Consider the following 15,788-nt stretch of genomic DNA (forward strand, 5'->3'; position numbering starts at 1 on the left):
CTGGAGAGGAGATTACTTTATGTGCCATCAATAATTACAAATATAATTTATAACATCTCCAAGAATAACCGGAACTTCGATTGCATAAGATATCCGAGAAGATGGCAGACTATACATATATACTATATTCCAGTTACCTAGTCTCATGCACATGGTCATATTATGTGGTACAGAACGGTAATCCAGCACCCATGGTCTATGAGGCCATATTGTATGCCTCACACTTCCTAGGGAGGCTCATGGATTGGCACGCTCCACCCGCTGCCGTTTCACAGAGGTATTCTTCAACCTCAATAAAGTGGCACAGGTACCTACTGTGCGTGGGGCCTACTAAATACCTTCATCTGTTCTCACCAGCCCTGTCACCAGGATACATGCTCCATGAGGTCACGTCGAGCCAGTGGGACGGGGGATGGGGGAGGGGTACCAAAGACTAGCTTGTCCTCGTGCCCTAATCCGGATTCCCTTCCATGTGCCAGAGCATCTGGTTAATCCATATATTACACGGACGGCCATTCATTTGCATGGACGCCAAGTAATATTGCATTTCCCTTGCAATGGACAGCTGATCGGGGGTTTCCACAAGCCAAAGCGTTGGTGATCACCTGATTGGCGTGATAGCTTAATCTTTTTTAAAAAAAAAACAAGTTTTGATGATTGGTGGGGGTCCCAGCACTGAGACCCCCACTGATCGCTCAAACGAAGCGGCAGTAGTGCGCGTGTGAGCGATCAGCCGCTTCGTGTCCGTTTGGCTTTGTCCAGAAAGCCAATGTATTGGAGTAGGGGCTCATAGACTTTCTATTGAGCCCGTACTCCGATACATTGATTGAAACAGCCTCACACTGATAGGTCGACGTCAGAGGCTCAGTGATAGCTAGCCAAGTGGGTTTGGCCGCCAGCGATTCTCAAAGGGCGGAGCTAGCAGGCAATTTGCATATTGGCTGCTAAATAAAGAGTGGGCACAAAACGGCATAAAAAAAGAGCCCTTATATTGCAGTTAATGTCACCCACTTATTTGAAATCTATTTCTCCTACTAAATGACAAAGATTCTAATATTACTAAAATACTTTATTTACAAGTTTGTACAAAGTTTATTGGCAAAAAGAAGGCCGGCAGAATGGGCCAATAAAGAGGAGCTTAGAAGACCATCTTAAAGGGATACTCCGGCTCGAACAGAGGTGCTGACACTTATGCAGTAATCAGATCTTGGTGTTCATGATTTGGTTTACATGGGGCTCTTTTAGGGATAAAGGCAGTCCGCAACTATACAAGCAACGGTTTCTGCGGATTACAAGACGTGATGTACGTTTTCCTTGCATATGGACATTCTCCATGTAAACCGAGGACACTAATAGCTTCAATCTGCAAAATCAACTCCTGGTGACGGAATAATTACACAGAGTCTAAAAAGAGGTTTTCCAGAAACAGCACCACTCTTCTCTATAGGCTGTGTCTGGTATTGCAGTTCAGCATTTCCCTTGAGCTGTAATACCAGACACAGCCCCTGGAGAAGAGGGGCACTGTTTCTGAAAAAACAAGCATACCTTTTAATTTGTAATCTCATACAACCCCTTTGAGACCCTTTAAAGGTGACACTAAGCAGCAGAATACAGTATGGCTCAAAACACATGAATCAATCTACATTTTACATCTTTCTTACAACTAAAGAGTGGGATTCAAACAGTAAAATAAAAGACTGACTGCAAATACATATTAAGGCTCTGTTCACATCTGCGTCAGGGTCTCTATACACATATTTCGTAGACGGACCCCCCTGTAAGTCAATGGTGTCCGTTGTGAAACGCATTCGGCATTGCGACGCAGATGTGAAAATAAAACTTACAAAAGGTACATGACAAAGATTCTTCATCTTTATAGTCAAGTCGCAACGTTCTTATAACACCGCCACAATGCAGAGTACAGACTGCTATTTACAAAAGCCTAAACTGTATCTGTAGATTCCATGTTGTCGTAAAACAGCAAAACCGCCCGTGTCAGCTGTCAATGCAGCGAGATCCAGGTTCCCTGAAGATCCGAGTATGAGGTTATATACACGGTAAACGCTCCGTTGTTTTAAGACGGCCCCAAAAAGAGGAGTTTTCTGTTCATAATACCTGGGCACCTGGCAGCTTTTTAACCCCTTGTCATATAGAAACAAAAGCCATACACATTAATGGGGTCACCATACATGATAATCTTCACAGTAGTGGTTTTCAATAGTAGCAGTTGGGGTAATAGAACATAACTGCAGTAACTTACAATTCATGACTGGGACGGAAGCGCAGACCAACATATTATGGTAGAGCTGCGCTATTAGGGCAATGCAACATTTTTCCAAAAATTCCTGGGACTTTCCCATTCATTTGAATGGGTTTTTGCGGAAATCCATGCACATGTTGCAGAAAAAACCCAATTCAGATGTATGGAATGGGTTTATTCAATCGAAGAAACATTTGCATTGAATTTGCCAAGTGTGAATAAACCCTACTGTAAGGCTGGCCATACGTTTTAGATAGCGGTCGGCCGAACGCTCGTTCATCCGACAGCTATTCCTCCCGATTCCCTCATATGCAGCAGGCACGTGGTCTCCGGGAGAAAACCGCTGCCAGACTCGTCTGACAGCCGCTTATCCAATACCAAACAAAAGGATCGGGCTTGTTAAAATCTACAGGTGTAAAGAAAGAAGCAATTAATGAATTATGCGGGGACGGCACTCTTAGGGTATGTTCACACGGCCTATTTTCGGCCGTTTTTCGGGCCGTAAACGCCCGGAAAATCGGAAGCAGAACGCCTCCAAACGTCTGCCCATTGATTTCAAAGGGGAAACGGCGTTCTCTTCCGACAGAGTGCTTTTCGCGGCTTTTTTTTACGCGTAAAAAAATGGCCGCGAAAATGAAGTGCCGTTCACTTCTTGGGACGTTCTTGGAGCAGATTTCCATAGACTATTGAAAAAAGCTCCAAAAACGGCTGTAAAAAAACGCAGCAAAAATTGCGAGTGGCTTAAAAAAACGTCTGGAAATCAGGAGCCGTTTTCCCTTGAAAACAGCTCCGTATTTTCAGAAGTTTTTGACTCCGCGTGTGAACATCGCCTTATAATAATACATACTAAAAACCAGTGGGGGGGTCACAAAAAGCCTCTACCTTATACAATGGGCATCCTGACTTTCCCCAACTAGGATTATACATTTAAAAAAACCTCTTACAGAACAAAAAATAAAAATCTACTGTTAAAAACAAAATTTGCTGAAAGCGACATGATCAAGTCCTCCAGAATGAAGATTGCAAATATCCTTTAGGCAAAGGGATATCCCTCCGTCTTATTGCTGCCTGAAATACATGGAAAAAAGACTTCATTAATGGTGTACTAGATACTTGCCATGCACATTAGCCACCAGATCGTCAACTTGCCTCTAGGAAGTGTTTGAGTCGAGACGCTGACCCCATTTCTGTACTTGTGGTTATCTTCTCAATTCTGCAGGAGAAAGAACATGGTCTAGATGAGACAGTGTCATATAATGAGTGGCCAAGTTGGCTGTTTATTCAGGATCCTCATCAGTTAGCCAGAGCGGACAGTAGCTACAAGGAGCATCTCTCTGGAGGACCCGCAACACCCATTGATTTCAATGAGAACTGTGTAATGCTTCATTTAACCTGTGGTGGTGCTGCAGGGAAATTGAACACTTCCTGCCAAGTTCCCCTGCAGATTATAGAAAATCTCTAAGGGTCCCATCAGTGTGACAACATGTGATCTGCTTATCTTAGGTAGCCTAACAAAAAAGCGGACAACCTATGTATGCGCATCAATGTCTTGCTGCTGTTGGGGAAAACACGGTACGGTTATGTTTTATTTAACAGGCCTGATCCTTTGCAGGATAAGTAGTGCCGGAGGCGTCTAGCAGCCACTTATCCTCCTCTGCTTATGGCACTAAACATGAATGGCTCAGAGATTTAGCAACGACTTGCTATGACTTACTGCTCGAAGTGTCTGGGAAGCGCTAGAAGGTGGAGGCCCCTAGGCAACTGCCCCTTTTGCCCTGTCTATAATCAGGTCCTGGTTATAAATGTAGGGGTTGCCTGTAAAATGATTGGATAATACGTTTTATCATATTGACCCCCCCTAAATATTACAATTGGACAGCATTCTGGAGGTCGATTTGGAAAAGCAGAATCCCAGCTTTTCTAGCCTGAGCGGAGAACCAGCCTTGGCTCTGCCGGGATCCTGTACATTGAACAAATTCAGGGTCATCCATAGTTCCTTCATCAGTAACCGCGCTGTCCTAGAAATCTGCTGAATAAAGTTCTACAAAACTTACTTTGGAAAGTATTGATCATTGATTAAGAATACGAGTTTCCAGAACTGATCCTGGTATTGTTTAATCATGGCGCTGCCACACACCTGTAGATATAGAAAGACGTCGTCAATCACAGAAGATCGATACAGAGCACAAAACGTGGACACCACAAAGAAACGGAAGGCCACGATACAGGAAACCGCCATCTACGCAGGAGTAAAATATTCCTGCCGTCACTACCATGAGTACGGAAATCATGAACGTTTACGTGCACCGGAAGGTAACTGGTCCCAAGGCAGGGACTGTAGAGATTTTTTAAAGGGGGATGTCGAGAATTAGAAAAACATGACTGCTTTCCTCCAAATACAGCGCCACTCCTGCCCATGAGTTGTATTTAGTATTGCAGCTCAGGCACAGTTACAGGTTTTGCAGGCACGGTTTTTGGAAAAGAGCAGACATGTTTTTCTAATCCTATACAAGCTTTTTAACCATCGTAAAGGAAATCTCCACAAATGGGTGAGTTTTCCTTTAAGGGTATGTTCACACGGCCTATTTACGGACGTAATTCGGGCGTTTTTGCCCCGAATTACGTCTGAAAATAGCGCCTCAATAGTGCTGACAAACATCTGCCCATTGAAAGCAATGGGCAGACGTTTGTCTGTTCACACGAGGCGTATATTTACGCGCCGCTGTCAAATGACGGCGCGTAAATAGACGCCCGCGTCAAAGAAGTGACCTGTCACTTCTTTGGCCGTAATTGGAGCCGTTATTCATTGACTCCAATGAATAGCAGCGCTAATTACGGCCGTAATTGACGCGGTGTTCAAGCGCCTGCACATGCCGTTACGGCTGAAATTACGGGGATGTTTTCAGGCTGAAACATCCCCGTAATTTCAGCCGTAACGGACGCCCTCGTGTGAACATACCCTAACACGTCTCACCAGACAGATACACATTCAACTACAAACATCTGATCGAGCCCCTCGTAGACCACTACAGCGTTGGGCAAAAGCTGCAAGTTATATACGAATGGTTCTACCGCCCTTCTTAAAGGGGTTTATGGGATTCAGCCTGATCATTTAAAAAAAAACTTGGAAACCCGTGTGCGTGTACGAGGCCGCGGTGACGTTGTGTTCATACAGACGTAACATTATGTGATCGCACTGTCCAATGACTTTAGCCGGACATGGCGTCACTTCGGGGTACATGACTGGACAAGGTGGTCACATGACATTACTTCACTTTTGATGCAAGTCACTCTACTGGAGAACCACATTGTAGTACCACACGTTCATGTTTTTTACGTGAAAGTTTTAAATGCTGCAGTCACCCCATTGACGTCAACAGGAAAACGGGTGGCAAAATTACGACTGGTTGGGAACGCTCCAGTTTTACCAAAGAAACGCAGCAATCCTGGAAATCGTGTGGCTTTAAACCACACTGTGCATTTAGGATTGCATAAAATCCCATTCACAGCAGCGGCACCTCAGAATAGTAGTGCCAAATATGCCAAATCACAGGGGCAGAGTGCGCAGACAATGGGTGAAATAGACGATATCCACCTACCTCCAAGAAATCAAAAAGTAAGGTAGCCGTTATATCAGACAGGGGCTCCATGTTCACCATCTGTGCTAACCAATGCCAACCATGATTTAGTCCATGTGGGTGGGTCTAGAAGAAAAGTAATCTGTATTACAAAGAGGTAACCCGCAAACTAACAAAACCCATCAATGACCCCCGTCTCCAGTCTCCTTGGACACGGGAGTGACCAAAAGTGGAAGAAAAGGGTAAACTGGTTGCCCGGTGTGACCTATAGTAAAATGTAAACAGAAATGTGAAGGTTTGCTGTGAGAAGGGCCCCAAAACCTAACTGCTCAGACACCCACTGCGACCAAGAACGAGGTCTGGAACACATTCCTAGCAGAAAAATGGCTTAGTATATAGGAGGTATTGAAACAGTTGAGTAAGAATGATCAGCTGTTTACGTCTCCCCCATAAAGTAATGGATAGTGACATTAGCGGCCACTTCTCTACTAGGAATGGGGGACTGTGCACGCGGATTCTCGTCGGCGCTGGAGATCCCAGCAGTTGGACCCGGGCCAATCTAATTTTTATAGCAGATCCTCATGGGAAACCAGTTTTAAACCCCCATTTCTCCCTTTGTACTGTATTAAAAAGAAAGAATATTAAAAGGGGTGGTCTCATGAAATTTGCCTATAAGGGGATATGGACATCAGAGGGTGGGGTCACGAGTAGCCCCCGATATTGGCGAGCTCGAGCCATTCTTGTATTACCAGGACGGCCATTGAGATCAATGACCGCCACGTAAAAATACATTTCCCCTGCAGTGATTGCCTGGCTGGCTGCGGCCTTCCCTGGCAGTGCCAGCTGTATGCTGGGTGCAGGTGATCAGCTGATCGCCCCAGGGGCTGAACTCGGAAAGGGGCTGTCTTTGAAGAGACAACCCGTTTATTGATAATATCATGTATGTTAGATGGTTAATAGGAGAATCAGACATTAATTGCCACAGCGGGCTTCATACCAGGATATAAATAGTAAGAGCTACAAATGATGGACCGTCCATTTTACCCTTTAGAAGTAGAATAAAAGGCTTGCTATGAAAAGGAAAAAAAAAAAAAAAAAAGTTTACACACCCCTTGATTTGTCCCGTATGGCCAGCGAACTTGCATAATGGCAGCGTACAGGCGAATCATTCCGGACATCCGTTTCAAGAAGCTATCTTGCTGTTCAACTACAGAATCCTTCACCTGGTATCCCAGCAACCTATGGAGCGAAAACACATCAGAATAAAACACAACTATTACAAACACGCACAGAAGGCACAACAGATTGTGGGCAAAACGTCGCTGCTAAATTTGGCCATGAATCTGACGAATGTTCCATTTTTTTTTTTTTTAAGAATTGGAAAGTTTGTCGGGAAGGGGCCGCAAGTGACAAGGTTTTTTCTAGCATAAGATTGTTCTACGGTGAGTGTAATGACCGATAATTTGTTCGGAGATGAATGTTTTTGAGATGAGATGAATGCCATTTATGGCATATTCTGTGTATAGGTCATGATCGCCTAAGATGGGAATACCCCTTTAATTGTATTTCCATCTTATTCCCATAATCGACAATTATCCCCTATCCACAGAATAGGTAACAATTGACTAATCGCTGGGGGCCCCAGAGCAGCAAACGTGGAAGTGGCAGGCAGCGGCGGACATGACGTTAAGGTAAAGGGGGGATGGGAACACCTGTATAACTTTTATCCCATAAAGGTCATGTGTTGGCCAATCTTTCTCAATAGGGCAACACAGATCGGGCTAAAAGGTTAACTAAACTTTTAACAGGTCATAATGACATATCAGAAGTTTAGATCGGTGGGAGTCCGAGCACGGAGACCCCTACCGATCGCTAAAACTAAGCAATAGAAGTGCTTAGTTTTAGCGATCAGTGGGGGTCTCAGAGCTCGGACTCCCACCGATCAAAACTAATGACATGTCAATTTAAAAAAAAAAACAAAAAAAAAAAAAAGTTCCACTTTAAGGATTGATCACAAATTGGCCAATCCTTACCCAGACCTCGAAGATACGGCGAAGTGCAACTCTACTCAGACTGATCCTACAATCCCCGCCTCACCTCTGATATTCCTCTAGGGAGGCCCCTTTCATAAAGGCCGGGTAAAACGGCACAGCGTAAGGACATTTCTTGTGCAGGTTAGCCAGAAATAGTTCACCCACTTTGGGATACCGTTCCCATAGAGCAGAAGCCACTGATGCAATAGGAAAGGCGGATTCATGATGAGAAGCAACTTCTTCTTCCCCTTGACTCTGTAGAAACAAGAATAATGAACACCACATACAATAAACATTTTATTCCAGTACGGTTATCGTTGTACACCGGGCTATGACAACCATTATAATACACAGAGCTAGAGACAGGGCACAGCTAGACTGCCTGTCTCTGAATTATATATAATAGGTGAAAGCAAAGGCATGCCCAAAACCTTCATTATAAGGGCTTAAGGGGTTGGATGAGATTTGACAAACATGGCTGCTTTCTTCCAGAAACAGCGCCACTCTTGTTCAGAGGTTGTGTCGGGAATTACAGCTTAACCTCATTCACATGAATGAGGCTGAGCTGCAGTACCACACACAGCCTATGGACAAGTCTGGCGCCACTTCTGGAGGAAAACAGCGGCGTTGTTTCAATCTCGTACAACCCCTTTAAGCTACTAAACAGCAATTTTGTAAATACTCACCACTAACTTCTCCGCCAACTTTAAACATACAAAGTCCAGACTCAGGGGATGTTGAGATAAAAGAATTGTCCGCCCGGCAGAAACAGCTGGTTTTCCCATCAGGAAATTATTGATCTTGTCAAACGTATCCTTAACTTGAGAGCCTAATAAGGTTTAAAGACAACATTGTAACATCGGTCCAGACTCATCCAAACTGGCAACCCCTTTAAGATTTAGGGTAGGGTTACCTGGCACCTTTTGGTCACCCATGTAAAATCGTGGCAATACCACAAAAAAATTGGATTTTTTGAGCTGGTCGTCAGATGGTGTTGCGTTAATGCACCGTGACACAAATAGCAGCACAATGTGGGGGTTTTCACAGCCGTTCTATGACAATTTCTCTGCAGCAGCAGAATGGCATAGACTCACCTGATACACTGGATATTTGGCTGACTGGGGTAGTAACTGCCCTCTGAAGATCGGCCCTGATCTTTTTTGTCTGGAAGATATGACACAGATAGGTAAAGGATGGCAAAGCTTTGGTTGGGGGGGGAGGGGGGGGGAGAAAAAAACCTCAAAAAACAAAAACAAAACAAAACATAAAAAGATGAAGGCTTTAGGTACCTGAGGGTCTTTGCAAGTGGCCAGATCTTCACAGACTTTTTGACACTGCACCAAGACGTTATGCAGCTCGAGGAATCTCTGCAACGTCCCCTTTGAAGCCTTTTTCTGAAGACCTACAAATAGATCAGTTAAAGTGTTACTTTTGACATGTAAGGCCCTGTTCACACAGAGATTTTTTGCAGGAAGAAAAATCTGCCATTGAGCGCTGCGGGCTAAAAACACAGTGAAAAAAGCTCTGTCCGCCTCCCATGGGAGGTCAGAAACGTAAACACCTGAAGATAGGGCATGCCGCTTCTTTTTCCCGCGAGCGGTCTCCGTGTAAAAAAGCTCTATGTGAACACCCCCTTATAGTGACATGTCAGAAGTTTTGATCGGTTGGGGTCCGAGCACTGAAAACTTTTTATACGTCTGAAGTTTTGATTTATTGGTGTCTGAACACTCAGGCCTCCGCCGATCGCTAAAACTAAGTGGCAGAAGCAATGGGGTGAGCGCTGCACCACTTCATGTCTGATCGGCTTTCCTCTAAGTAGTGGACGTGCTCAATAGAGAGTCTAGGAGTCCATACACCGCTCCGAGGAAAGTCGATCGGAAACAATACGGCACAAGGTTCACCCAATCGCTTCTGCCACTTCGTTTTAGCAATCGGCGGAGGCCTGAGTGTTCAGACCCCAATTAGTCAAAACTTTTGACGTATCAAAAGTTTCTTAAAAGTTCAGTTACCCTTTAATAAAGCAAAAAAAAAAACATTACATTTTTGGAACTTTTCACAATACAATGATAAAGGGGTTTTCCAGTTTGATGGAAGCTTAAAGTCCTGGCAACAACCCTGAGATTGTTGTGCATCTCTTCATGGCTGTGACTGGGTAGAAGCAGGACACAGGGGAGGTCGGTTGTCATTGTGATGGAGCACTTGCCTTCTTGCTTCGTTTGCTTCTGGTCCTGCGCTGGAGCCGGGGTCTGAGGCTTTGCCTGTTGTTGCTGTTGCTGTTGCTGTTGCTGTACTTGTACTTTGGCAGTTTCTTCCTCCACCTTCTTCCTCTGCTCAGCTGCTGCCAACTCCTTCTCTATGGTAGTGGCCAACATCTGCATCTCCTGCAGGGAGCGCTCACCAAGACTCACGTCATCCTGAGTAGGGTACCCTCTCTGTGGAGAAGATGAAACAGATCAGGATCGTTATGGATCACGGTAAGGATTGCAAAAGGCGAAGACGGATTATTCCAGCAGTACGAGTGTTAATTAAACAACTAAACCTGGACTACGAGGCAGAATCTTCCATCCCTCAATCCCCAAGAACAACGACTGTCCATCTGATCACTTACCAGTCAGACAGTACAACCACTAGCACCTTCTGCCGTGAAGCTGTTGGCTAAATGATTGTGACGCGGACTTCTATCATCCCAATGGCCTGATAAGCTCGGCAAAGTCAATTGCTGGTGTCATTTTTATGGGGCGGGGGGGTTGAATAAGTGGCAGCCAGACACATTGGGGGGCAAAAGGATCAAAATAGGAAAAAAATCCACCATGTTGGATCCTTGTTTTTCCCCCACATTGCTCTGATAGACCCCATAGACAACAGATGATTGGTGGATTCTAAGATGTACGGGGTCCGCCAGCAGAATAGTAATATCTATGGGTAACTTTACACTGTACTACATCAGTTTTTCTGGAATCTGCCGACAATCCAATTCCTGTGTCAGAGGAAAAGTGAATAAAAGGGATGAATTATCTCCATATAAATTACACAAGTCTAACCAGGCGATGATACAGGTCAAGACCAGTTCTACTGAATCTTATAGACCCCCATTCTACTAACGGAGCACGTATCAATAGGGGTGTGCGGTGCCAGACACATTTGCATCTTAAGGTGCCCATAGACATTAGACAAAACCGGTCGGAACCTGACGATTTTGGTTGATGGTCTACGGTGTATAGGAGCACCCACTCTCCCCTCACAGCAGATGTCAGGAGAAAGGATGAGCGGACATGTTGGCTTTCAATACAGCCGATGCTTTGTTCTGACGGTAGAGAACCTCTGGCGGTGGCTTAGTAAGAACACATACCAGAGGAAGGTGGGGGTCGGGAGAAATAACATATCCAATGCCAATCATCCCAAACTCCCACTAGAACATACGGCTATGGGGGTCTTATAGCAACATGGACTTTAAGAATTGAGCCTTTATACTTTTAAAGTTACTGAAAGTACTATTGTGCATTGGGCCCAGTGTAGGAACCGTATGAGGAATCCTGACTGCCAGCAGCTAATAAAGGGACAATCCCTTTAACAATATTGCTCATGTAGCCAGAATTAACCTAGGTTTTCATTATGAGTGATGCACTTTAATAGGCATTTTGTATAATAATCCATTTTACCTCACTACTAGAGCGAACGACAGAGGATAAGATGCCACATATCTGGTTCCCACGATGGCCATATGCAGAGAGGTCCACGCGCAAGGCTTCCTGCTGTTTGTAATCCACTTGGATTTTCTGAACAAGCTGCAGCACTTCTTGCTGTAAAGAGCACAGCCGGCGCATCCTATCGCGACCTTCTTCTTGTCGGACGCGCTCTATTTCCTGTTGCCGTTGCTGTTCGGCTTCTCGAAGCTTCAAATTCAAGAGCTGGGAGAAAATAAAGATAAAAGTTACAGACTGAACACAGAGAAATGAGTGTAACCCTGGTCTATGTATCTAATAAACATACACGCTTTAGTTAAAGGGGTATCCCAGCAGAACACATATATCACCTATGTTAGTTCCTTTAGGGTGCAACAGCTGGGCCCCCCACTGATTGCAAAAATAGGAGGACGACTATGGTCACCCTACCCCTAACACAACTGCGGATGGGGCAGCGGGGGGAGCGTGAACACGGAAATAAGCAGAGGGAACATCAAGTGCTCTGAATCAAGTATACAGTACCCTACCTGTAGATAATGTGGGGGGGGGGGTGCAACCGTGCCCACACTATCAAGTAGATGTGACATTTGGAGGTAGGGTTACACGTGCAGATGTATGACATTATAAGCGCAGATTGCCTATAAGTGCAGGTCAATCGGCTCTCGTTTTAAACTCCCTTTACACAGGCAAATGTAAACCGTATCAATAAAGGGGTATTCCGAACATAGACATTTATGGCATATCCACAGGATATGCCATAAAGGTTTGATGGATGCAGGTCCCACCTCTGAGACCCGCACCTATTTCTAGAATGCACCCGACCACCATTTTGCCTGGTGCGGCGCACGCCGGCTGTAGATTCCAGACGGGGACTGGTGGAGCGAGGGCTGGCTGTTTCCATTCTGTTCAATGGGAGTCACGGACACAGACGAGTAAGTGCTGCTCGGCTGTTTCCAGAACTCTCATACAACATGCACGACCCCCTCTCCACTAGTCCCTGACTCGAATTGGCATCATGGGGCCGCCGCACCAGGCGAATTGGAAGTCGGATGACCCCCTGTGCATAACATAGGTACAGGTCCCAGAGCTGGGATGTGCATCTATCAGACATTTATGGCATATTATGTGTATATGCCATAAATATCTAAGTTGGGAATACCCCTTTAACACGATTGTTCAGTCCCCATAATGTTGGCAGCAAATCCAGTTTACACAGGAAGACGTGATGCCGACAAAACGATTTCCAGGGCTGCATTAAAGAGGAAATCAGTGGATGAAGCAGCGTTTTCTGATTCGATGGCAGACGACACAGGGCAATGATCAGGAAGGAGTTTGTATGAATGCTCGTTTGCCGAATCATTGGGCCATGTAAGGACTGTATGTCATTAACAGGCACCGCAACCGTCCGCAGAGATCAGGCCACGTCACTTACTATAGAGCAGAAGGGCCGTTGCCACCTATTGATAACAACCACCAGCAATTCGGCCTACTTTGTATTTCACATGTGAAGACGGCCACCAGGCATTGGAGTGTGAATGATCAAATATAACATTGAAGTCATATTGCTAGCAGCTCTAATCTCCTGACATTTTCCCTTTGGGTAAGTCATTGCAACCTTCACACAAGTTGCTGGACTTTTGGTCCACCGCTTCTTTATACCATGGAGCAGAAGTCCAACCATAGATATAACCGAACTATCATAGGATGCGGACCTTTGCTCTATGACGATGTTCCTCCTTTAGTTTTTCTTGCTGTCCCAAGGCCTCCTTAGAGCTTAAAAAAACAAACAAAAAAACAACAGGGTAAAGACATGAATGACCGACCCTCCGGACCCTACATAACACTGAAGTCATTGTCAGCTCTTTCCTCGCTCACCCCTTCTCCAGTTGTTCCAGCAGCTGATGCTTCTCTTGTCTTTGCTTTAATTCCATCATCTCCTCGAAGCGCTTGAGCTGCTCTGCAGACTTTTCAGCCAGAGATTTGCTAAACTGATCACACATGTCAAGGCGAGCCTGCAATTCTTCCTAAAAATAGAGGCAAATATTAGGATGCAATAGGGAATAAAGTGTGCCTCACCCTAATAAAGAAAAAAAATGTATGGCCAGCCTAACTAATTTTAGATGTAACGCTCGTTCGGCCAATAGATACTTCTCCCAACTCCCCATACAAATGCACGCTCAGCTGAAATCAGTGGGATAATCCATCATACATCTATAAAATGACTAACAGTTCTGATCGCACATGGGCTGTCGCCAACTTTCCTAGGGTTCTGTATTGCTAAATACACCTGGTAATGTAGGAGATGTCTCACTGCATATTCAGGACTCCAGAAAAGAAGGTGGCAACGTATGTGGAATCTAGAAGTAATGGCAGCCTCATTGGTGATCACCCAGCTTTCCCAAAAACAGATAGAACTGACAATTTTTAACAAGCGGACAAGTCAATGGTTTATATGTATGGATTTTTCCCTTTAAAGAGTAACTCTAATCTCAAAGATTTTTGATAGGTCATAGAGACATATCAGGAGCTTGGATTAGTGGGGTCCGGGTGCTGAGACCTCCACCATCTCTGAAACGAAGGTGATGAGTGCTATGCACCTTCGGCTGTGATGGGCGCTCTTTGCCAGGCTGAAGACGGTTCACATAGAAAGTCTATGAACTGGTCTTCAGGTTGACGAGAAGCGCTGACCACAGCCGCAGGTGAGGAGCACTCAGCACCTTCGTTTCAGCGACGGTGGAGGTCTCAGCACCCGGACCCGTTTGAACTTACAGTAACCCTTTAAAGGGAAACACATAGGAATCACACACACCTTCCTATGGACCTACCTTCACTTTCATCTTGTGAGCCTTCTCAAATAACAATATTCCGCCTTCCACTTCCATAACTTTATCCATCCGCAGTTTTGCCGAAGATTCCACATCTACGAGTGACAGTTCGGAGCGCTGGTTATCCTGAGGGAATCGGTTAGTGAGATCAAGACGTTTCAATGGAAGGAACAGCGATAAAAGTAATGATCGGCTTACCGGCTCATTGGATGTGATGGACGGGGAGTCATCCTGAAGAAGCGGCCTCTCGTCAGGAATGTCGTCCGATTCTGTGCGGTGGTTGATGACATTATCCAGAACCCAAGCAGAGTACTCCGATAACACCACATTAGACTCATTTATACCCAGAGCATTCTAATAAACAAATGCAGGAAAAGTAAATCACGAGAGGAAGCAAAATAAATCAGTAAATTAAATTTAAAGGGGTTGTCCACTCATGTCCTGCTTCAGATCCCCTTCTGTTAGCAAGAGCGACTGCAAAGAACGGCTCTCGCTCCAGAGGACTCGGTGTGACCATATATTATACGGTGGCTCACTGACTACCAGGACGCCGGCACTGGGGATATGTGAACCCATCGGCTATCAGCTCTCGGTTAGGGGAGCGGACTCAAGAAAAGGGGGTGTTCTATATAAGTTTTCCACACCTGGTGCAAAACCACACTCCCAGCATGCCCTGTGGCTGTTAGGGCAGGCTGGGAGTTGCAGTTTTGCAGCAGAAGGATAACATTTCCCTAGATGGACAAACCCTTTAAGAGCATTTTCCCTGAAGAATCAAAAAAGTCGCCAGTAAACGCACATCTTTACAATTCACTTAATCACAATCGCACGTAGAGGAACGCTCAGAAGACGCCGTACAACGAGCCAACAGACCGGCTCTCCGATTGTCATTTTATATCAGTTAGTGGGAAAGCTGGGTGACAACCAATATGACAGCCCCCGAGTGGTCACTGGCTCCTTAAAGGGGTATACATATCTTATAAAGTGATTGTGTGTATATATATATATATATATATATATATATATCACTACGTCTCTTTATGATCGGTAGGGGTCCAGTCCCGATCCTGAGAACGATGGGAAAATCAGTGTAAATTCTCTAATGGTGCCCCTAGTGGCAGTCACCCAGCTTTCCTAGACTCAGACATAACATATAAAGAGCTGAAAAAAAACTTTTAACAACTTTTATGAAGATAAGCCAAAGACTTTACCTCCGAGCTCCATTCTCTATTATACTGCAGCCTCCCCTTAGGAGAATTCTTCAGCGCCTCCAAGGTCTCCCAGTCCCGCATGGTCGGAATAGCAGCTCCTGGCAGTGACTGGCCCGACCACACAACCAGGGAACTCAGCTTCCAGTAGGCGCCCTTCTGCTTCCGGGTCAAATGTCATGTGACTCTTTCAAACCAGGAAGT

General features: G+C 45.1%; 1 protein-coding gene across 1 annotated transcript; it reads right to left on the reverse strand.

Annotated features, from left to right (window-relative positions):
- Positions 1 to 1,048: 1,048 nt before the first annotated feature.
- On the reverse strand, positions 1,049 to 15,746 carry GLE1 (GLE1 RNA export mediator). Its single transcript, XM_075835117.1, has 16 exons — positions 15,588 to 15,746; positions 14,578 to 14,733; positions 14,380 to 14,505; positions 13,430 to 13,578; positions 13,267 to 13,327; positions 11,531 to 11,779; positions 10,075 to 10,303; positions 9,161 to 9,273; positions 8,966 to 9,035; positions 8,558 to 8,700; positions 7,936 to 8,126; positions 6,948 to 7,077; positions 5,860 to 5,964; positions 4,315 to 4,397; positions 3,406 to 3,473; positions 1,049 to 3,324 (listed from the first exon to the last, which is right to left on the reverse strand). The coding sequence occupies exons 1-16, from the start codon at positions 15,666 to 15,668 to the stop codon at positions 3,260 to 3,262; spliced, it is 2,019 nt and encodes a 672-aa protein (XP_075691232.1). The 5' UTR covers positions 15,669 to 15,746; the 3' UTR covers positions 1,049 to 3,259.
- Positions 15,747 to 15,788: the final 42 nt, after the last annotated feature.

Source organism: Rhinoderma darwinii, chromosome 8 (genome assembly GCF_050947455.1).
Source record: "Rhinoderma darwinii isolate aRhiDar2 chromosome 8, aRhiDar2.hap1, whole genome shotgun sequence".
NCBI classification, from domain to species: domain Eukaryota; kingdom Metazoa; phylum Chordata; class Amphibia; order Anura; family Rhinodermatidae; genus Rhinoderma; species Rhinoderma darwinii.